This window comes from Anas acuta, chromosome 23 (assembly GCF_963932015.1).
Source record: "Anas acuta chromosome 23, bAnaAcu1.1, whole genome shotgun sequence".
NCBI classification, from domain to species: Eukaryota; Metazoa; Chordata; class Aves; order Anseriformes; family Anatidae; genus Anas; species Anas acuta.
The window spans coordinates 2,449,252-2,466,942 of NC_089001.1; the positions used below are offsets into that span (position 1 = coordinate 2,449,252).

The 17,691-nt window shown below is 46.8% G+C and overlaps 1 protein-coding gene across 15 annotated transcripts in view; it reads right to left on the bottom strand.

Moving 5' to 3' along the window:
* Nucleotides 1–17,691, bottom strand: part of GRAMD1B (GRAM domain containing 1B) — a 150,252-nt gene that overhangs the window by 58,435 nt on the left and 74,126 nt on the right. Inside the window, exon 1 of one of the 15 annotated variants that reach the window (XM_068659506.1) lies at nucleotides 8,244–8,404. The exons of 8 other annotated variants lie outside the window; for them this stretch is intronic. Coding sequence is in view for 3 of the 7 variants with exons in the window: in XM_068659513.1 (XP_068515614.1) it covers nucleotides 3,590–3,620 (31 nt within the window). In the remaining 4 variants the exon portion in view is untranslated. Of the gene's footprint in view, nucleotides 1–549; nucleotides 3,621–5,410; nucleotides 5,455–6,168; nucleotides 6,374–7,396; nucleotides 7,572–8,243; nucleotides 8,405–17,691 lie in introns of those variants that run through there. 6 more of the 15 variants (XM_068659505.1, XM_068659507.1, XM_068659511.1 and 3 more) reach the window with 6 other exon arrangements.

The window sequence follows — 17,691 nt, forward strand, 5'->3', positions numbered from 1 at the left end:
TCCAAATGTCACAAACAGAGTAGGGGAGAGATTCAAATGTCACCCCCAGATAGCCTCAGATTCAACCCTCTTCAGGTCCAGCCTCCATCAGCTGCCTGGCCTGGCCTCATCTCAGGTCCAGAGCCACTTTCCTCCATGAAACGCCACACAGCTGGGGCCTGCAGGTTGTCAAGGAGGGAAGCAAATCACAATGCTGTAAAATGGGTCAGGAGACCTGCAAATCTGGGACAGGCTAATGCTGCAGTCACATGTTTGGAAATCAAAGCTCAGGCAAGAAAGGTATTAAGAGATAAGCAATCATGTTTTTTTTTTTTCTAAATAATGTGAAGGTCAGGAAATTATCAAAGGAAATCGACCACTTCAAAGGAGAAAGTGTCTGTACGAGCATTGGACTGGCAGATGCTGCCACCTCTGCCACAATTCAGTTGGGATCTGCTCTCAGAAAGCCTCCTGGCAGGAGCCTTGCTGAAAGGCCTGTGGGTTGCCCACTGTCTCCGGAGAGAGACACTGCACGGGCGGGCCCTTGCCTTTTTGCTCCATCCTGTGCGTGCAACTACTCCGGGGAAAAGACTGATATTAAAATTTAAACAGGGTAACAAAGAGCATATGTACATATCAAGAGAGGTAGGCTATGCACAGCCACCCTGTCCACCTCTGCAGTACTAAGAATACTTAGTCACACGCACGTTGAATTCCAGATAAGTCATCTACCTACTCCATCTTGAGCATCTATCCCGCACACCAGGAAAATGGGAAAACAGAGAAGCAGCACGGGCAGAACTGGGGCCTGAAGAGACAAAAAGCAGCTTCTGGCTATGCCACAGAGCTGTGGTTTGAACCTAGGCAATATCCTCTGTGCCTTTTCACTTATCTGTGGCACTACATGTTTTAAGGAGACATCCACTACACTGTTGTGATATCTTCAGTGGCAGTGGATTGCAGATTGTGAGTGAATACAGCTTATCTTTGATGACGAGGTTTTGCATGTAAAAGAACTTTCCCAAGCCATTCTTCTTTTGGCAATTTTTTATTTTTCCCCATGAATGGTAAAAGTGGCAAAAATAGTATAAAAAGTAGTGTAAACATGACTTTTCACTTTTGTTTTGATGTTTTTTTAAGAACAGGCACAGTAGTTGAAAACAAATTCGAGAGTGGGCGTCTTTTTGGCCAGCATTAACAATCACAACCCCCTGAAAACACGACATTACTGGCTTCTTTACATCTCACCTACCATGGCCTCTCCTACCTCGCATAACCAACACCAAGTTCAACAGCAGCCCATCTGAAGCACTCGGAGCTGCAGTCTCTGAAGTGCAAAGCTTAACCAGAGCAGCAGGATCACACACCAGGGACAAGTGCCTTGCAAACTGCCTCTCTTCAGCCACTGCCCTTCACCCTCCTGGTGCTGCAGTTGTGGCTCTCGTTGCCCTTTGCCTCCCACGTGTGCCCATGCCAAAAGCCAATCTGCCTCTCGCTAAGCTACACTTCTCTACACCTGCTTCCTTCTTCTTCTTCTCTGTTCCTTTTCTATCCCATCTTCACCCCTCCTTCAGTTATTTCCTAACCTTTGCTGACTCGTCATCACATCTTTTTCAGTGTTGTGCTCTCATCTCCCTCCCATACCCCAATCATCATCAGATCACTTCCCCTCCTTTTCCCAACCCATTTTTAATTAATTTCTCATACCTATCTCCTTTCCTCTTTGTATTTGTTTGTATTTGACCTATCCACATGGAGCCATACATATATTTTCACAATGACTGCCCTTCATACAGGATGTTGGATCAGATATTCATAATTTCCCTTCTAGCTGTAAAATATATAAGTCAAATTATTTCCTTATTGTAGTAGAATTATGATTACGAAAGGGACCTCATTTTTGATTGCAAGTATTACAAACAGTTACTACACGTAAACAGCAAATAACAATAAAACGAATTGACTTGGTGCCTGTTTGCCCTGTCTCATCCCATCTCTCCCCACAAGCAAAAATTCCCATCAACTTCAATAGGGACTAAATAAGATAATTTGGATCCTGGCCTACCGCCAGTAACATTTTTGAATATTTCTGGTCCAGAGCAAGGATACCACAAACACAGCCTCCCGGGGGGTTTCTGGTTGCTTCCACACCAGCCAGGATGAGGAAGTCAAACAGCACACACAAACACTAAAAACAGCAACAAAGTAAAAACCCCGCAGAACTTTCTCAAAGTGAAGAAATATTTGGAGATTCTGAGTAGCAGGAAAAAAGGACTTAGAAAAAAGACCGGATATTTTCCTGACCTGTAACTATAAACTCTCAAGGCCACATGAATACAAAAGAAAAGAAAAAAAAGAAAGAAAAAGACTAATACAAAACATTAAGCCAAGTTTTCTTTCTGATCTCTGGCTTGGATGAAAGAAGCACCATGTGCTACTGTCCAGATGGGATGGTGCTCTACATTCCCCAACACTTCTGCATGAGGTGGCTGTAATGAACCAGGTCTCGGTGTTCTCCCACGATCTGGTCAGACTGCAAGGAAGGGGCAATTCCCCCATGGCTTTGTGTCACCTCTTGTGTCACCTCCCTTGCTAGGGCCTGGGTAAGAGCTGGAAGCAGGGGCCACTACTGAAATTCACATGATAGCATTTAATACTCAGCCAAATTTCACTCACTAGCTAGTTATTCTGTATCACCCCATTGTCCTTTTCCCCTTAGCCATTACTTCTGCCAGTCCTTGCTGAGACAGGGATTGCTGTCCAACACAAGCCACGGAAATCTGAAAACAGCAGCTCTGAAGTACTGCACATGGACATCTTTTCTGGCTTCACTCATCTTCTAGTTGTAGCCCGTGAGCGAAGCACAACCCCTCTGACATGGAACAAGTAAATCATGTGCTTTATGACCTCTTCCACCCCGAAATGTCTGAGGACTTTCCATTCGCAGTACAGAAACAGGAGCCTTTCGGTGTCAGGGGAATGACAGCCATCTCGCTGATTTACGTCCCACGTTTCCACTAGCTGATTACCTGGAGAGTGATTCATGCTTTCCCAGGAAGCACTCCAGCATCATTTGCTCTCATGTGCTTTGCTAACAGGTTAATTACTTTTCCCCTTGGCTCTCAGTAAGGCAACAAGGAGAAAGCAAGCAGGGCTCCTGTTTTCATAGCCAGGCATCAGATAAGCCAAGATGGGAGGTGCCAGGACATGCCAGGATCCCACTGCAACAGGCCCAACAACATGCAGGGGAAAAAAGTTCGATTCCACCACCAGTTCCAGGGTGATTGCCCTGCGATCAGAGCCACAGGCTAGAAGTTGCTCAAAGCTGTGCCTCTCACTGCTGTTGGAGGGCTAAGCCTGGGACCATTCTGGAGCGCCAGGAAATGCCAGTCCCTGCGGTACCCTGGAAGGTGCCCCAGCAGAAAAGGAAGCAGCAGCACAACACAATGGAGAGCAGCCGTGGAAGTAAGAAACATCCTGCTGCTGCGTCCCAGGGCTGCTCTCAGCATTCAGGCTGAGAAAAATAAATGTTTGGCTTTCTCCACAAATTCTTTGCTAGCCCAGGGTCCAGGGTGACCCCAGCAAGATGAACCAGAATCCCTCAGAGGCTTCATGCCAGCCAGAACGGGGGTAATACAGATCTAAATCAAGACAAAAAAAAAAAACAAAAAAACAAAAAAACAAAACATGGAAGAAGTCTGGTTTCAACAAAGAATAGGGGACTAAATATCATCCGACGTGGTCTAAATCCAAATAAATCTATATAGTTATGATTTGAACATTAATGGTTTTTGTTTTTTTTTTGAAGCTGTATCTGTTTTAGAAGGTTCAAACTACATATATTTTCCACTCTGAAGATGTTCTCCTGAACAGATAACTAGGCTTTCAGTACCTCCACACCAAGACGTTGCCTTAACATCTCTCTAGATCATGTTTTCCTTCAACTGAAACAAACTATAAAAAGCAGGTGCAGACAAAAAAGTATTTCACACTGACTTTGTTGGTTTTGTTTGATAATGTCTGTTTTTCAACACAGAAAAGTCCCCCAAAATGCCAAAAAAAAAAAAAAAAAAAAAAAAAAGAATTTGAGTGCCATTTTCGTCTGGTTTCGGTACCATTGGTCCTTCAAGCTTCACAGTGGCAGCTTTTTCCAAGCACCGCAGCTCAAGTTTGCACAGACGTGGCAGTGAGGATTCCACCTCGGTAAAGGCACATTTACCCTGAAGTACTTCACACAACGATCGCCCAAAGCCACAAACCCTGCCCTGACATGCAGCCTGGTCCTGGGGCCAAGCAGGGCAGCTGTTCAGGGGCACCCAGCCTTACGGGAAATGGAACTGAAAGTACGCCCTGTTTAATAGAAACAAGGGGGGAAATGGAAAGTACTTATTCCACGTGAATTCTAGCTGAGGTAGAGGAACAAGCCCCATGATCTGATCAGCAGCACAGTGCTTCCTAACCAAGGAATTACCCCAGGTGAAACCGGTACCTCCCGGAGCACAGAATGCCTCGCTGCTGAGCTACAGCCTCCCATTCAGGGCAGGCTCAGAAGCATTTTGTAACTCCTAATGCCATTTCCCTCCCTTTCCAAACTCCAACTTTTCGACTACACTCAGTTTCACGGGCTGCTGAGGTAACAGCACGACGGGAGATGCTCGCAGACTTTCCCCATGCATTCATCTCGCTCTGATGCCAAACGTGGCTATGCTGCCAGCAGGCTCATGCTAGAAAACAACCGCTTGCTGTCAACCCCAACCATGAGACCCAATGAACGGGATGAGGCAGCTTTGTGCTCCCCAGCTCTCCCGAACCATGCTGAAGCCATGCCGGGCACATCTCCATACCCGCGGAGCTGCAGGGAGCAGGACCTGCAGCCTGGTACAGGCGAGCAGCCTCGCAGCAAAGGGCGGATGCATCTATGAGCTCATGTTACTTTCTCACCCAGCCCTCCCCCTCGAGATGCTTTCCAAAAAAATAATGAGGCTGCCAAAAGGCCTTTCTGCTCCACCAGACAGGCTCAGAGTGGGAGCCTGCCACCAAAGCACCCTCTAGCGGCATTTTCATATCGAGCAGCAAAGCAGGCTGCAGCATCCCGGCTCTCCCCCTTGGCTTCCTTTTGGACAAAGGAAAAACTGCCACCGACAACGATGCAGGCTCCTCTCTCTCTCCCCCATCCCCACCTTGGCCTAGAGCATCAACATTTCAGGGCAGGAAGATTTTATCTCCCACCTTACAAGAAAAGCAACACATAGAGTCTGCAGCCACAATATCAACTCCTTCCTGGATCTCGAATCCCGTCGTCAACCCCAGCACTAGAACCACTCCCAGCATCGGGGGGAAGGGTCTGGAGAAAGCAAAAAGGGTGACAAAGTAAGAAGGTGCCAAGCGAAACCACTTACGCACAGTGAGGCCGGCAGCATTTCCATCCTACCTTTGCTGTCGCCATATCAGACGTCTCCATGTTTACTGCTTGGCCTACCAGTAAATGAGACCATTGAAGGAGGAGAGGGAGAAAAAGGGAGAGTCAAAAAAAGGATGGTGAAGAGAAGACAAACAATTTGACAGATGGATGAGAACAAGCAAGTCATATAAGAGCTAGCCCCAAGTTTTCCCTGCTGCCCCCAAAGGGGAGGGAAAAGCATCTCAAGCTGATGGTCCCAAATTCAATCCTTGAGTCTGGCACACAATCCAGTAATTTGCCAGCCCTCCCCCAAATACAATCCCTCAAACCCCTGCTACCACCCCAAATTCTAGCAGGATGCTGAGGAACAGACAGCCCCGTCCTCCCAGCTTCAAGTTTGAGCTCCCCGCAGGGAGGAGGCAAGCAACCTGTGCCTCCCCTGGGGAAAAGGCCCTGCTGCTTCCTCCTTCTCCCTCTGTGGGAAGGGAGAGGGGCACGAGGAGCCCCCCACATGGGTGCTTTCCAAGTCAGGAGAAAGGCAGCCAGCGAGTGGGTCTGGGCAGTGCAGGGGGCAAGGGAGGAGAGGGCAGTGGGGAAGGAAGAGGCAGCTTCTGGAAGGAAAGCATGAGAGCAGGACAGGTGGAAGAGCGATGCCACCAAAAAAGAAAAAATAATAATAATAATAATAATAAGCGTGCCAGAGACAGACCACGTAAAGAGAGATGAACACGTGCAGAGCAAAATGCAAGGAGGAGGTTGGTTATCCGCACCCTACTGAGAACACTCACCTCAGAACAACCCTCAGAAATTACTGGGCCTAAACTAGGAACTCCCCGGAGCACACCCTCAGCTCAGCCTGAAGCCAGCAGAGCATCCTCTAAGGTAAAGCTGTCCCGGCGTCAAAAGGCTCCCGGAGCTGCTGAGGCTCTGCCCGGCTGTGGCCGGCCCCGATTGGCGGCGCAGGGTGACTTCACCCAGCCCCATTCATCACCCAGCTTCTCCCTCCCTGCTCCTGCAGGCTCCTCCTGGCTGCTTCCCTACAGAAACCGAGCCTGGAGCCTGCTCGCCAGCCAGGAGCCGCCGCACGCAACTGGCCGGAGTGCTCTGGTGGAGCAGACAGACGTGAGCAACCCTGGCTGGGAGGGAGGGAGAGGAAGGTTGGGAAGAGAAAAAAAAAAAAAAAAAAAAACAACACTGCAGAGCTCAGTCAAATTAAGAGCCTCAGAGGGCTAGAAACAGCTCTGCTTGAAAGTGCTTATTCATACAGCGGTGCAGCACGGCGTGCTCAGGCACACGGCCGGCACACAGCACAGCACACACAGACTGGGGCACCAGCAGATGATCCTCAATGCACCCAGCAGCGCACACGTGTTCAAGGGCAGCTACCTGATTTCTGCAAAGCCATCCTCATTTCCTTGTCCACACACCCCATAAAGCAGGGTTTTATTAAATTAAGTGTCTGGCATTCCATATTATATTAAATATATACACAAATACTGGTATATTTCTGGTATTTGTTGCAGTGCATTCGCACAGTCACCTGCTTGTGAAAAATCAACGCTGCTGCACTTCCTTCTCCTTTTTATTCTGCTTATTCAAATGTACTGACCCCATTCTTATCAGGGACTTAAACACCATCTCATGAAAACACCTAGATCATCAGCCATAGGATGCAGTAACATGGTTTTGAAAATTCATTCAAGTATTAACACATTCAGGTCTACCTCCATCCCAAGCACTGCTGCGGACATAACCCATCTTCAGCCTGTCCCAACACCATGCACAAAGAGCACCGCCACCTGCATTAGTTACACTCACTGGGATAAAGATCATGATCCTTGTGGCTTGGTGAGCTCTGGATGGATTTCCAAATGTTTCCCACGCCACAATAAGAGTAGTACTACAAGTGTACCGCTTGCAGTGCAGAGGTACACGAACAACAAATGCAAACAACCTGCTCTCCAACCCCTCTTTTATCGAGCCACCAAGTCCCTCGGTGGCCTTTTACTCACTCACATGCATTCTGCCAGGAGTACTCACAGCAGCATGACAGAACAGCCTGCCTCATAGAGGACCTTCAGCAAATCCTAAGCTAGAGAAGCAGAAAAGCCCAGCTTCGCGTTTCAGAAGCAGCTGAATTTCCATGTTGTGCTCTCTTTACAGCAGCGGCTATGAAATTCCAGCAGGGTGTAATAGCTCATGAACTTAACAGCAAACAGGAAACGTCTCCTGAGGAAGTCCGCTTTTCGGAAGCGAGCGACTCAGTATGACACGCTCAAGGGCTGGGTAAGAATCCAAAGCTTTGTGAACAGCTACAGCAATAGCGTCACATCAGTTTGGGGTACGAGCTTGTAATTGCCTCATTAAAGCTATCTTACAAATTGGAAGCTGTTGGTTGTTAATTGCACTGCCTGCAAGTGTCACTGCCCAGCCTCACACAGCCACCGGGACACCCCCGGACAGACATCATCGGGGCTTTGCTGCTGCCCAGGAATCAGAGCTCCAGCTTCACGCTAACCAGAGCGACTCGCCTCAGAGATCCAGCAAATAACGGGAAAAGTTACTCAGCCAAGTAGCCACACAATGGAAACGTCAGTTGGCTCGAAAACCTAAGTGACCTGCAGGCACAGTGCCCCGGGGAGCACTACGGTTTGATTCTGCCATGTGGCAAGAAAAGATCTGCAGGAGCTGGGGGCAGCAGGCAAAAACTGCGCCTCTGGGGAATGTGCAAGCAAGACAAAACCTGATAGCGACAGGACTAGCGGGATGACAAACTAGAGAAAAATCAGCAGTGTTAAGTGGAGAGAGAACAGCTATGAAGAATGGCAGAATGTAAGGAAGAGGTAGTTTAACTGTTAGGCACCTTAGAGGAGAGGTACAGATCCCCAGGAAAATGTGCCAGATGGATAAATTCTTGAATCCTTCCTGAAGTCAGCAGTGTCCTGCAGCCCTACAGCCTCTGCTGTCAGATGCAATCACAGCATCCGCAAGCTAGGGCACACCTCCATTTCCCAGGGAAAAATCTCAGAAGGGACTCTTTCTTTGCTGCAGCAGCTGGGAAGTCACGTGAGACTTCATTTCCAGAAATAAAATATGCATTTCACACTCCTGGCATCATGGGAGCTGTAGTCACAGTGTACAGAACAGAAAGAGCATGTAAGCCACTTCTTTCTGTGCTATGAGTAGTTTGCCATGGCATAAAAAAAATTTTGTCTTAGGGTCTTAGAAAGGAAAGAAAGGCAGGAGAGCATCACAACAGAAGAGAGAGCTTTGGCTATCCCAGAAGAAAAGAACAGAGAGAAGCTCCTCTATCCAAAGGTGAAAAGAGAATAATTCCCTAGAAAGATCAGCAGCATCAGAAAGATGGAGAAACTGGGATGATTCGTATTGCTACTGCTTCTTTTTTGAGCAATACTATAACAAAAGAGGGCTGCTGCTTTCATACAACGCCTTCTGGATCTTTTTCCCCTCATTGTCTCGTGTTTGAGCTCAGCCTTCCATTTATGCGAGATGGTGTAATAACCTTTCCCACCCCCAAAAGGGTCATTCACTGTGGAAAGGGGCAGGCTAACAACAGAAAGTTTTATGACTCACGGCACATTTCATATGCCACAAAACCCCTCCTTCATTTGCATTTGTCAGGAAGTTAAAAGCCACCTTCTAATTTTACTTTCCATTGCGAGTTAACATGCAGCCACCAAGGAGAAGGCAGTACGACTGCATTTTCTTGGACAGAAACACTATGGGCTGATCATCTCCTTTTCATTAAGTCCAGCTATTCTGACTAACCATCTGCTCTCTCAAAATCAGAGAACTTCAGGGTGTCTACCAGGCAAGACACTTTGGATCCTAAATAACAAAAAAAATCTTTCAAGTACGGTGAGCTAAATCTTTAAATATGGTATAAACTTGAGCCTTTGGGCTGGCACTGCTTAAAGGATAATCCACTGAAGCACATAGGTAGCACACTGGAGAAACAAAGCCTTTATCTGATCTGCACCCATGGAACATCTAATGGAATATCCTCTCCTGGATAAAAAATTAACCCCAGATGTTTCAGATAAAGAGTGAGAAACCTTGTGGCAGGAACATGCACCGCAATATCTTGGCCTTAAGAATGAAAACCTAGAGGAACGAGTGAAGTCAAGAGAAAAAAAAAAAAAAAAAGTCCTAGACTCCTCTTATTTCTGAAGCCTGAGAATGAAGATCAGAGAAAGTAGCTTGAGCAGTGGCTCAAGACTCAGGTTCTGGACAAAAGCCTCTGGTTTGCAGACAGAGGCACCTCAGCCCTGCAGTAGAAGCCTCCCGCAGCCCCAGCTCACGCTCCTACACATTAGAGAGATCTTCCAGTAGCTGCAGCAACAGGGTGGAACAGAGGATGATGGGTTGCAACTAGGAAAACAATACAGAGGATGACTTATCTCACTGTGTCACATCCCACCACGTACCACACACCCCTCATTTGCTAACCCAGAATAAAGATTCGGAGTTTGAGGGCATGTACGCACGGCAGGTGCTGCAAAGGTAAAGCAACAGCCCATGAGGCTCACATAAGGACATCTGAGCATATACATGGCTATGCCTAAAGCAAAGATCCCTTTCCACAGCAGCAAAATGCTACATCTTACAATGCCTGGAACTCCAACAGACCCCTCAAGCAAGGCCCATGCAACCTGCCATTTAAAGGAAAAGGTTAAGGGGGAGAGGGAGCAGCTAACAGCACACCACAACCGAAGATTTGGGGTGGGGTGCTTCAGAGGGAAGGCAGAACAAACAGCGGCGAGGAACAGCTTAAGGAAAAAATTTAGGTCAAACTTGCAGGAGCAGAGGAGAAAAGCAGAGGTGTAGCAGGGGGGCTCAAGGACAGCCCTTGGCGAGTACAGATTGTAACACCTGACCTTGTTACGATGCATGGCGCAGTGGGGAGACGCATGCTGCCATCTTATCACCGAAATGCACAACAAATACTCTGCAAAGGCCAAGAAAGAAATGGATGGGAAGATACACAAGGGAAGAGGAGAGGGAAAAAGAAGAAATGCAGAGGTCACAGGGAGCACTCACACGGTTACAGTCATCTGCAGAAAGAGGGAAGTCTGTCCAAGTGCCAACGTGCTCCCCAGCAACCCGAGAAAGCCGCTTCAGCAGCGAGGGAGCAAAACGCTGTTGAGTCAAAAGATGGAATCCCAGCTTGTTTACACACGCACAGGAGTTTGGGGGAGAAAGCAGCACCAAGAGGTGACCTCAGAGTCCACCGTGGAAAGATGTAATGTCACCATGAAGACGGTTCTGGGATGGCTCCTACTGCTGTTACTCTGCAGTTTGGCCCCAAAGGGAAGGAGCAGTGACTTGGCTGATGAGAAGGCAGAGCGATGGAGAAATCTCCAAAGAGCTTGCTCTGCGCAAGAGGCACAGGTTTCCTTTCTCTGCTCTCAGATTTCTTCTATCACAGGCGATTCAATTTTAAAGGCACAGCTGCCTGCAAGGCTCTGCTGAATTTGCAGCTGCTATGGGATAAGGTGTAAAAATCTGAGAGAACAAAGGATTCTCTAAAAGAATTTGAGGTTGTTTCCCCATTTAGAGAGCCAACTATAAAGTGTAAAGATGCACATATTTTCCAAGGTAAATATTGCAAATATTTGCATGTGTCAAAGGTAAATAGCACTAAAAGCATGGAAGAGGCCACGATAAAGTGTTTGTGCTGACTGTAAAGTTACGAAAAAGCTGATTTGTTCAGGGACACACACACAGCAATCTGTACAAGAGATACCACTATCTTAGGAGAGTAGCAGGGTGTTTCACCAAGCAAATCCAACAGAACCCTAATTCCCAGTTCAGGTAAGTGCTCTTAGATTTTAGGGGAACTTCTGTCTGTGCAGAAAAATACCTTGCACTGAGCAGTTTCAGAAACAGCTGACGACTGCACTGTAAACAAGGGCCTAGAAAGGTCTCTCTAAGGGCACAAGCATATGCATTGAAGCTGAAAAAGAGCTGATCCCAGATCCCCTTCCAGGGCTCGTGGTCTGCCAGAGTCTCAGGGGAGGCTGAGGCAGCAGCATCCCTGTTCACCAGCACCTCCTCCTCCAGCTGCAGTCCAAAGCCCAGGCAGAAGGGTTTGCCTCCCCTCGTGCATCCAGCCTCCCCGAGCAACCACTCAAAGCCAGGGCTGTGAACAGCAATGCCAGTTCTGATTTTGATGTATACGGTAGTCCCAGATTCACTAAAAATTGAACTGGGAAGAGAAATAGAAAAACATTTTTAAAATGCCTTCCACTTCTGCCCTTTGACATGTGTCAGTCCTGTCTGCCAATTTACTGGCTCAACAGATGGGTTTTAACCTGCTTATCCCTTCAACACTTCCCCCAGCTACTCACTTGAGTATTTATCTTCTTTTCTATGCCTACTGCACATCAAGCAAGTCACTACAAATTAGGAGACTGGGACCTGAAGAGCTGTACACAATCTTTTTTTTTTTTCTTTTTCTTTTTTTTAAATAACACCTTTGTTTTTCTGCACAGCATCGATCAGTCAGCCACACCACAAAATAGAAGCAACACCATACTGAGATCTTTTCCATGCAGCTGGGGTGCCAGGCATGCTCACAACAGGACTCTCAGATAAGCTGTGGTTTCTGATGACACCTCGGTTAAAATGTTTCCTGCATAAAGGAAGGTGGCTTTCTCCCACTGTAAGACAGAGGTATTGCCCACATGGTTGTTTCAAAGGAAGCCTTGCACTAACTTTCAGCGCCGGTTCATTTCTACCTGTTAAAGAGAAGAGATCACTGGTGCACTCAGAGCTCCCATACCACGTTTGGGTACATGCAATAGAATTCAAGGACAAACACAGCTCCTAGATTCATTCCAGACCGTGCCCCAATTTAAGAAGGCACCTATTCACCAAAAGGGATGTGTTCTGCAATTTAGGAACCTCCGGTCTGTAGATCTGAAGTCATGTCACTGCATAAACCTGGCCAAACTCTATCTGAATTTAGCAGCAGGCTCCCTCAAAAAGCATCACTCCTCTGCAGCTTTAAAAAGCCTACCTCTGGCTGTAAGAGGCTAAAATCAATTAAGTCCTCTGAGACCCTCTGATGGCTGATTTTAGAGCAGTATTGAAGTTTTTGTACTGCAACAGAAGTTTGCAAGGGCTCTGAGGCACAGCACAGGCTTTGTTGGAAGGTGAATCCACACAAGGGGTCAGCAGCTGACAGCACTCTGCATGGAAGCTTGCGGACAAGGGCCAAGGAGGCTTACACAGAGCAAGAGGCCTGTGGAAGGAGATGGTTTGCAGCCCTGCACCCCAGCCTCCTGCTGGCTTCACTCCTGCTTCTCCATATGCCTTGAGCTAACAGCTGTGACACTGACAATCCCAATGCTCCCCAAGGACACAGCGCTGATGGGGTGACCACCACTTAAAGTCTGCAAGTGAAATACTTACACAGCTGAGCCCTCTGCTCTTGGTAACAAGAAGGAAGGCTGGGTAGGGTCTGCCCAGGGCCTCAGATAAGGGAAAAAAGGGACAGTGAAATGAGTCCTCTCCTCTTCCTCATGTTCCTGAGCATCACGAGCTAGCAACGCAGCCACATGAGGCCTGCCAGACCTCTGCATTCAGTGAGATCTGCAAGGCACGCTGAGGTTTATCAATGATAACAGCAGTCCAGCAGAGACAGAACTGATCAGGAAATGGAGAAGCGAGATCTGAATCCTGCTTTGCCCTGCTGTTGCATCTGTTGTGACCATGCCTTCTCCTGCAGCTGTTACTGACCTGCGTGGAGGTTCTCACACTACAAGCTCTATGTCAGAGCCAACTTTTTGGAAGGGAACAGGCAGGTATTTTGCCATGACTGCTTGGAGCAGAGGACTGAATTAAGAATGGTTTCTTTTTGGTGATGGAGGGGATTTGCACAATCTATTCTCCTTATCTGCACAGAAACTATTCATGGTATCAATTAAACTCCCTCTCACCAGTGGCTATCAGCTAATGCCCAGAGGCACGATATTACATTACTACAGAAAGCATAAAATAACCCTGTTCTCAAGCTTGCCAATAGCTTTGAACTCATCAAAGCTCCAGACTCACATGCTGAGCAACAGCAACAACAAAGTGCATGAGCACGAGCACACCAATTATTCCTGCAGGGTCTCCTGCTTGTCTCTGGCCCCAGTAAGACAAGCAGGAGAAGTATCAGTCCCTCCACACCCCTCAGTCACAGAGAAGGGAAGCACAGGGACTACTGCTCTTGCTTTGAAATCACAAAAAAAATTTAGTTCAGTCTCCTTAAAACTAAAGAACAAGAGTAAAAGAGATAGTGAGTGGAACACAACTTTGATGAATCAAATCCAGCACAGACTTTCAGTGAAGAGAGCACCCTTATCTCCACTCAAAGAGGTTGACTGAGGATTTTCGGGAGAAAAGATGACTTTCTATCGGGTGGCTTAACCCTCTTACAGGGCAGACCCAATGAGCTGGGATGCCAGGTGCAAAAGACGACTCCCAGTTGAAGACAAAGACAAAATTCATCTTATTCCAGCTGCTTGTTAGCAGCCTGCCTTATCCAACAGAGCCAGATCCAGGCAGACTGTAATTAACAACAGCCCGTCTTCAAAAGGAACAATGCTGGCGTATGAGGAACAGGGCAGGTGCTATTTCCATTCACAACAGCTCTGCTGACAGTAGCAAATCTGGCAATCCGAGTGGAGGAGAGCTGCTCTTAAACTGTTCTTCAGTCTTCCACAGCCAAGAGTCAATGCTGGGGCTCAGGAAGCAGCAGCAATTAGGAAGAGGGAAGACACTAGCTCTGACCCTAATTATTAACCATCTTTCCTATGTGACAAAGGAGATTAGTGCCATTCTGGTTAAACTCCTCCCAAGTTAGTCCATTGAATGTTAAATGCAGCTGACTAAGGAACGCTTAAGGGAAGTATGGATATTGATCTAGCTCTAAAGTTACTGCAAAAGCATCAGGGTTATGCTCTGTGACACTCTGGAAGCTCAGCCTGAGCTCTTCACAACAGGATCACCACTTTTGAAAACCTCCCTAAAGACCATGCTTGCATCCACCCTGATGAATAATGGCTATTCAGGTGTTTAACTAATATCAGGACCCTCATGGCCAACAGAAGTAGCTAACTTTATTGTGCCTCCACTTGCAGGTAAATGGGCAGTACATTAATGCCAGCTTCTCTTCGTGTCGGGGAAAAAGGGATGCAGGCTAGGAAGATGCAGCATAAGCAAGTCATGGGTACATTGCTAAAATACAGAACTCCTACTGACTTGTTAAACACCCCAAGGATGAAACTTTGGCACAAGCATTTTAAAAGTTTGATCTCATTTCAGATCTTCACACAACTTCTTAGAAATCCAAACAGGAGGCAGAATTTCTTAAACTTGTCTATGTCTTGAGCCATTCCCTAATCTTTTTGCAAGCTCTCGCAAATTTTGAGCCATTGTTTGAGAAACACTTAGTAACTTACACACAGGAAAGCAAAGGAAAAACAAGTCCCACAACCCTGGAATTATCAGAACAAGATACTGTACACACTGGGGGACTAATTAAGCTGCAATCAAGATGTAGGGCATATTAAAACAAAACATTGTAAGACTAGCTGTTCCCCATTTCCTCCATTTTGATATGATCACTGTAAACTGCTACCTGCTTCTCTCCTCTCCTTTTCACATCCTACTGCTTTCTATCCCCGTACTTTCCACACTCCTCTTTTGACCTTATCAGTGTCTCTCCTCCTCAGACTGTGTATGAGGCTAAGGACTGATTTTCCCTCCAGTTCAGTAGCTTAATATTTACTCTTAATTAAAATTCCCCGTGTCCTATACCTGATAGGTACTTCAACGTCATGACAAAGAACAAGCCCTTGGTTCAAGCAGAAGCAGGCTCATGACCTTAGACTTCATTCAGATGAAAGTTCAAGGCAATTCATACATAACCTTGTCTTGTTACAGGGACTAGTGACTGTGTACGTGCACATATTTCACCCAAGTCTCTGTCCGTCTGCATCCCAACCTTCTCCACTCTTTGAATTAGTTTAAATGAAGCAGCTTCTGCAAGCACAATTATTTGGACACCATCTCAGCTCCGTTGCTTATCTTCATACTCATGTGGTTGGGGTGTTTCAGCATCCGAGCAACCCACAGACTTAACTCACCATCTTTATCTGTTTTCCTGAGGTTAGAAAAGAATTGACCTCCTCATTACACAGACAGAACATGAAACAATTCACTCAAGCTCACACAGACAGCAGGCACATGAGCCCTGAGTCCAGGCAAAACCCAGCTCTCCTTCTAGCCTGCCTCTTTTCCCTTACATGGCCCCAGAAATACCTGCACAGCATTTATTTACCCCAAGACAAAATAAAAGCTGTATGGGCTCCCTGTCAGCATACAGAATCAGGTATGATAGACACATGACAACTTACATGACTGTGCAGAAGGCCAGCTTTTTCCTCAGAGAAGATACACGCAAGTGGCAGCCCTGCTTCACCGCGGTGCTGCAGGACACCTTGTCAGGGCACGGGTTCTGGACCATGGCCGTGCTTCTCACTGCACCAGCCAACAGCAGCGCTCACACCTCAAGGAACACAACTGCTGGGGAGAACCGAGTGCATCTGCCAGCAGAACAAAACTGAGTCTTCTCCGAAAGAGCCTGAGGGTTGGAGCACGATCCTTGGAAGTCCATCACCGAGCAGTTAACTCCACTAGCAGCATTCCCTGGTACCATCTTTTACAGGAAAAGCACGCAGTTAAGATCTTGGCTCTGCCTAGTCTCGGTGTCAGCCATCCTCAGCTACATATTCCTCTCCATATATATATATATATTTTAAATCTCAGAGTCAACATAAAAACTCAGCATCCCTTTATTTGGGCTGGAGTAGCTTTCAGCACTTTTCCAGACGTACTGAAGTGGGTGCAGATCTTTGCTCACTCTGCTCTGATCCTTCCAGTGCAGCACAGACTCCTGCCTGCAACACCAGGGGCAGCATGCCAAGAGAAGGTGCACCCTTTGGTATACACCACATGATTTCTTGCTGTCTCCTCTTCTGCTCAGCTTTTACCACAACTCACAGGACTGCTGAAACCCTTGTTATTTTTACTTACAGCTTCTGTATGGTAAGTCAATGAAACAAGCAGAGGGAACTGCCTGCAGATCTTTACCATTTCGACTGTGAGGAGAACTCGAAACCTGTGGTTGGAGGACCCATTGTTACTGGTCAAAATACCACCACATAAGGACAGTGAGAAAGTACCTCCTCGTTCATTTGTAAAAGCCTGACAGCTTCAAGATGCTTCAGAAACCACCTTCAACTTTGCTAGTAGGAACAGCAAGCACTCAAAAATTTCATTAGCCTACTTCACATCTTACAGGAAACTCGAAATGCATTTCTCTACCAAAAGACATTTTTGTCAAGTTTCATGGACAAGAGTCACTGCTATCCAAAGCAGCTGTACCAGCAGAGCTCGATGAAATTACTTTGGCAAAGGAAAAAGAGATAAAGACAATTTACTTGCCTTCATATGGGTCATTTTAGGATCAGTATTTTTCCATGAAACCAAACCAACTTGAAATTTATTGCGGGCAGCAAGAATGTTGCAGGTCCCCTGATAACAGAGAGGTCAGCATGCTCTCCACCACCCCAGCCCTGCATAAATAGGTCTGAGCTCCAACAGCGCTCCAGCTGAAGCATCTCTTCCAGACACTAAGATCCTCTCAGCACCAGTCTAAAGGCTCTCAAAAAGTCTACATGTGAAACCTGCAGCACTTCCAAGTTATTCCCATCTTCTTATGTCCAGAAAACCCTCATCAGAGTATTAATGAAGCCTAACCTTATTTAACCTACAGAGTCCAAAATGAAATGCCATAACAGCATGCATTACACAGAGGAAGCCCAGGTATAATCTAAGTGTCCATCTGCTTTGCTGTCAGGTTCTTTATTTACTGGTTGCAAACATCACTCCCCACTAGTCAATTACGCCAGGCTCCACAGCACCAGAGAGACTGATAATTGGAGCGAAACATATGGAAGAAAAGGTTAGCTGCAACTACCAAGTGCTAATTCAGAGCCAAACTCTGTTGGGATATTAATTAGCTCTTCAGGGTCAGGATGTTCTCTCCAGTGAGTCAATTCCTCAGATGCCTCCTCAGCTGCTATTCAGTTCTTACTCAATCCATTGGCCTCTGATATCACAGTGGGGAATTGGTAAGAGTTCGGTAAGAGTTCACCCTCCTGGAGCCAGTCGGAAAAACCTTCGACCTCAGAGACAGCTTGCGTGGAATAACTGAGTAACAGAACTGAAACAAA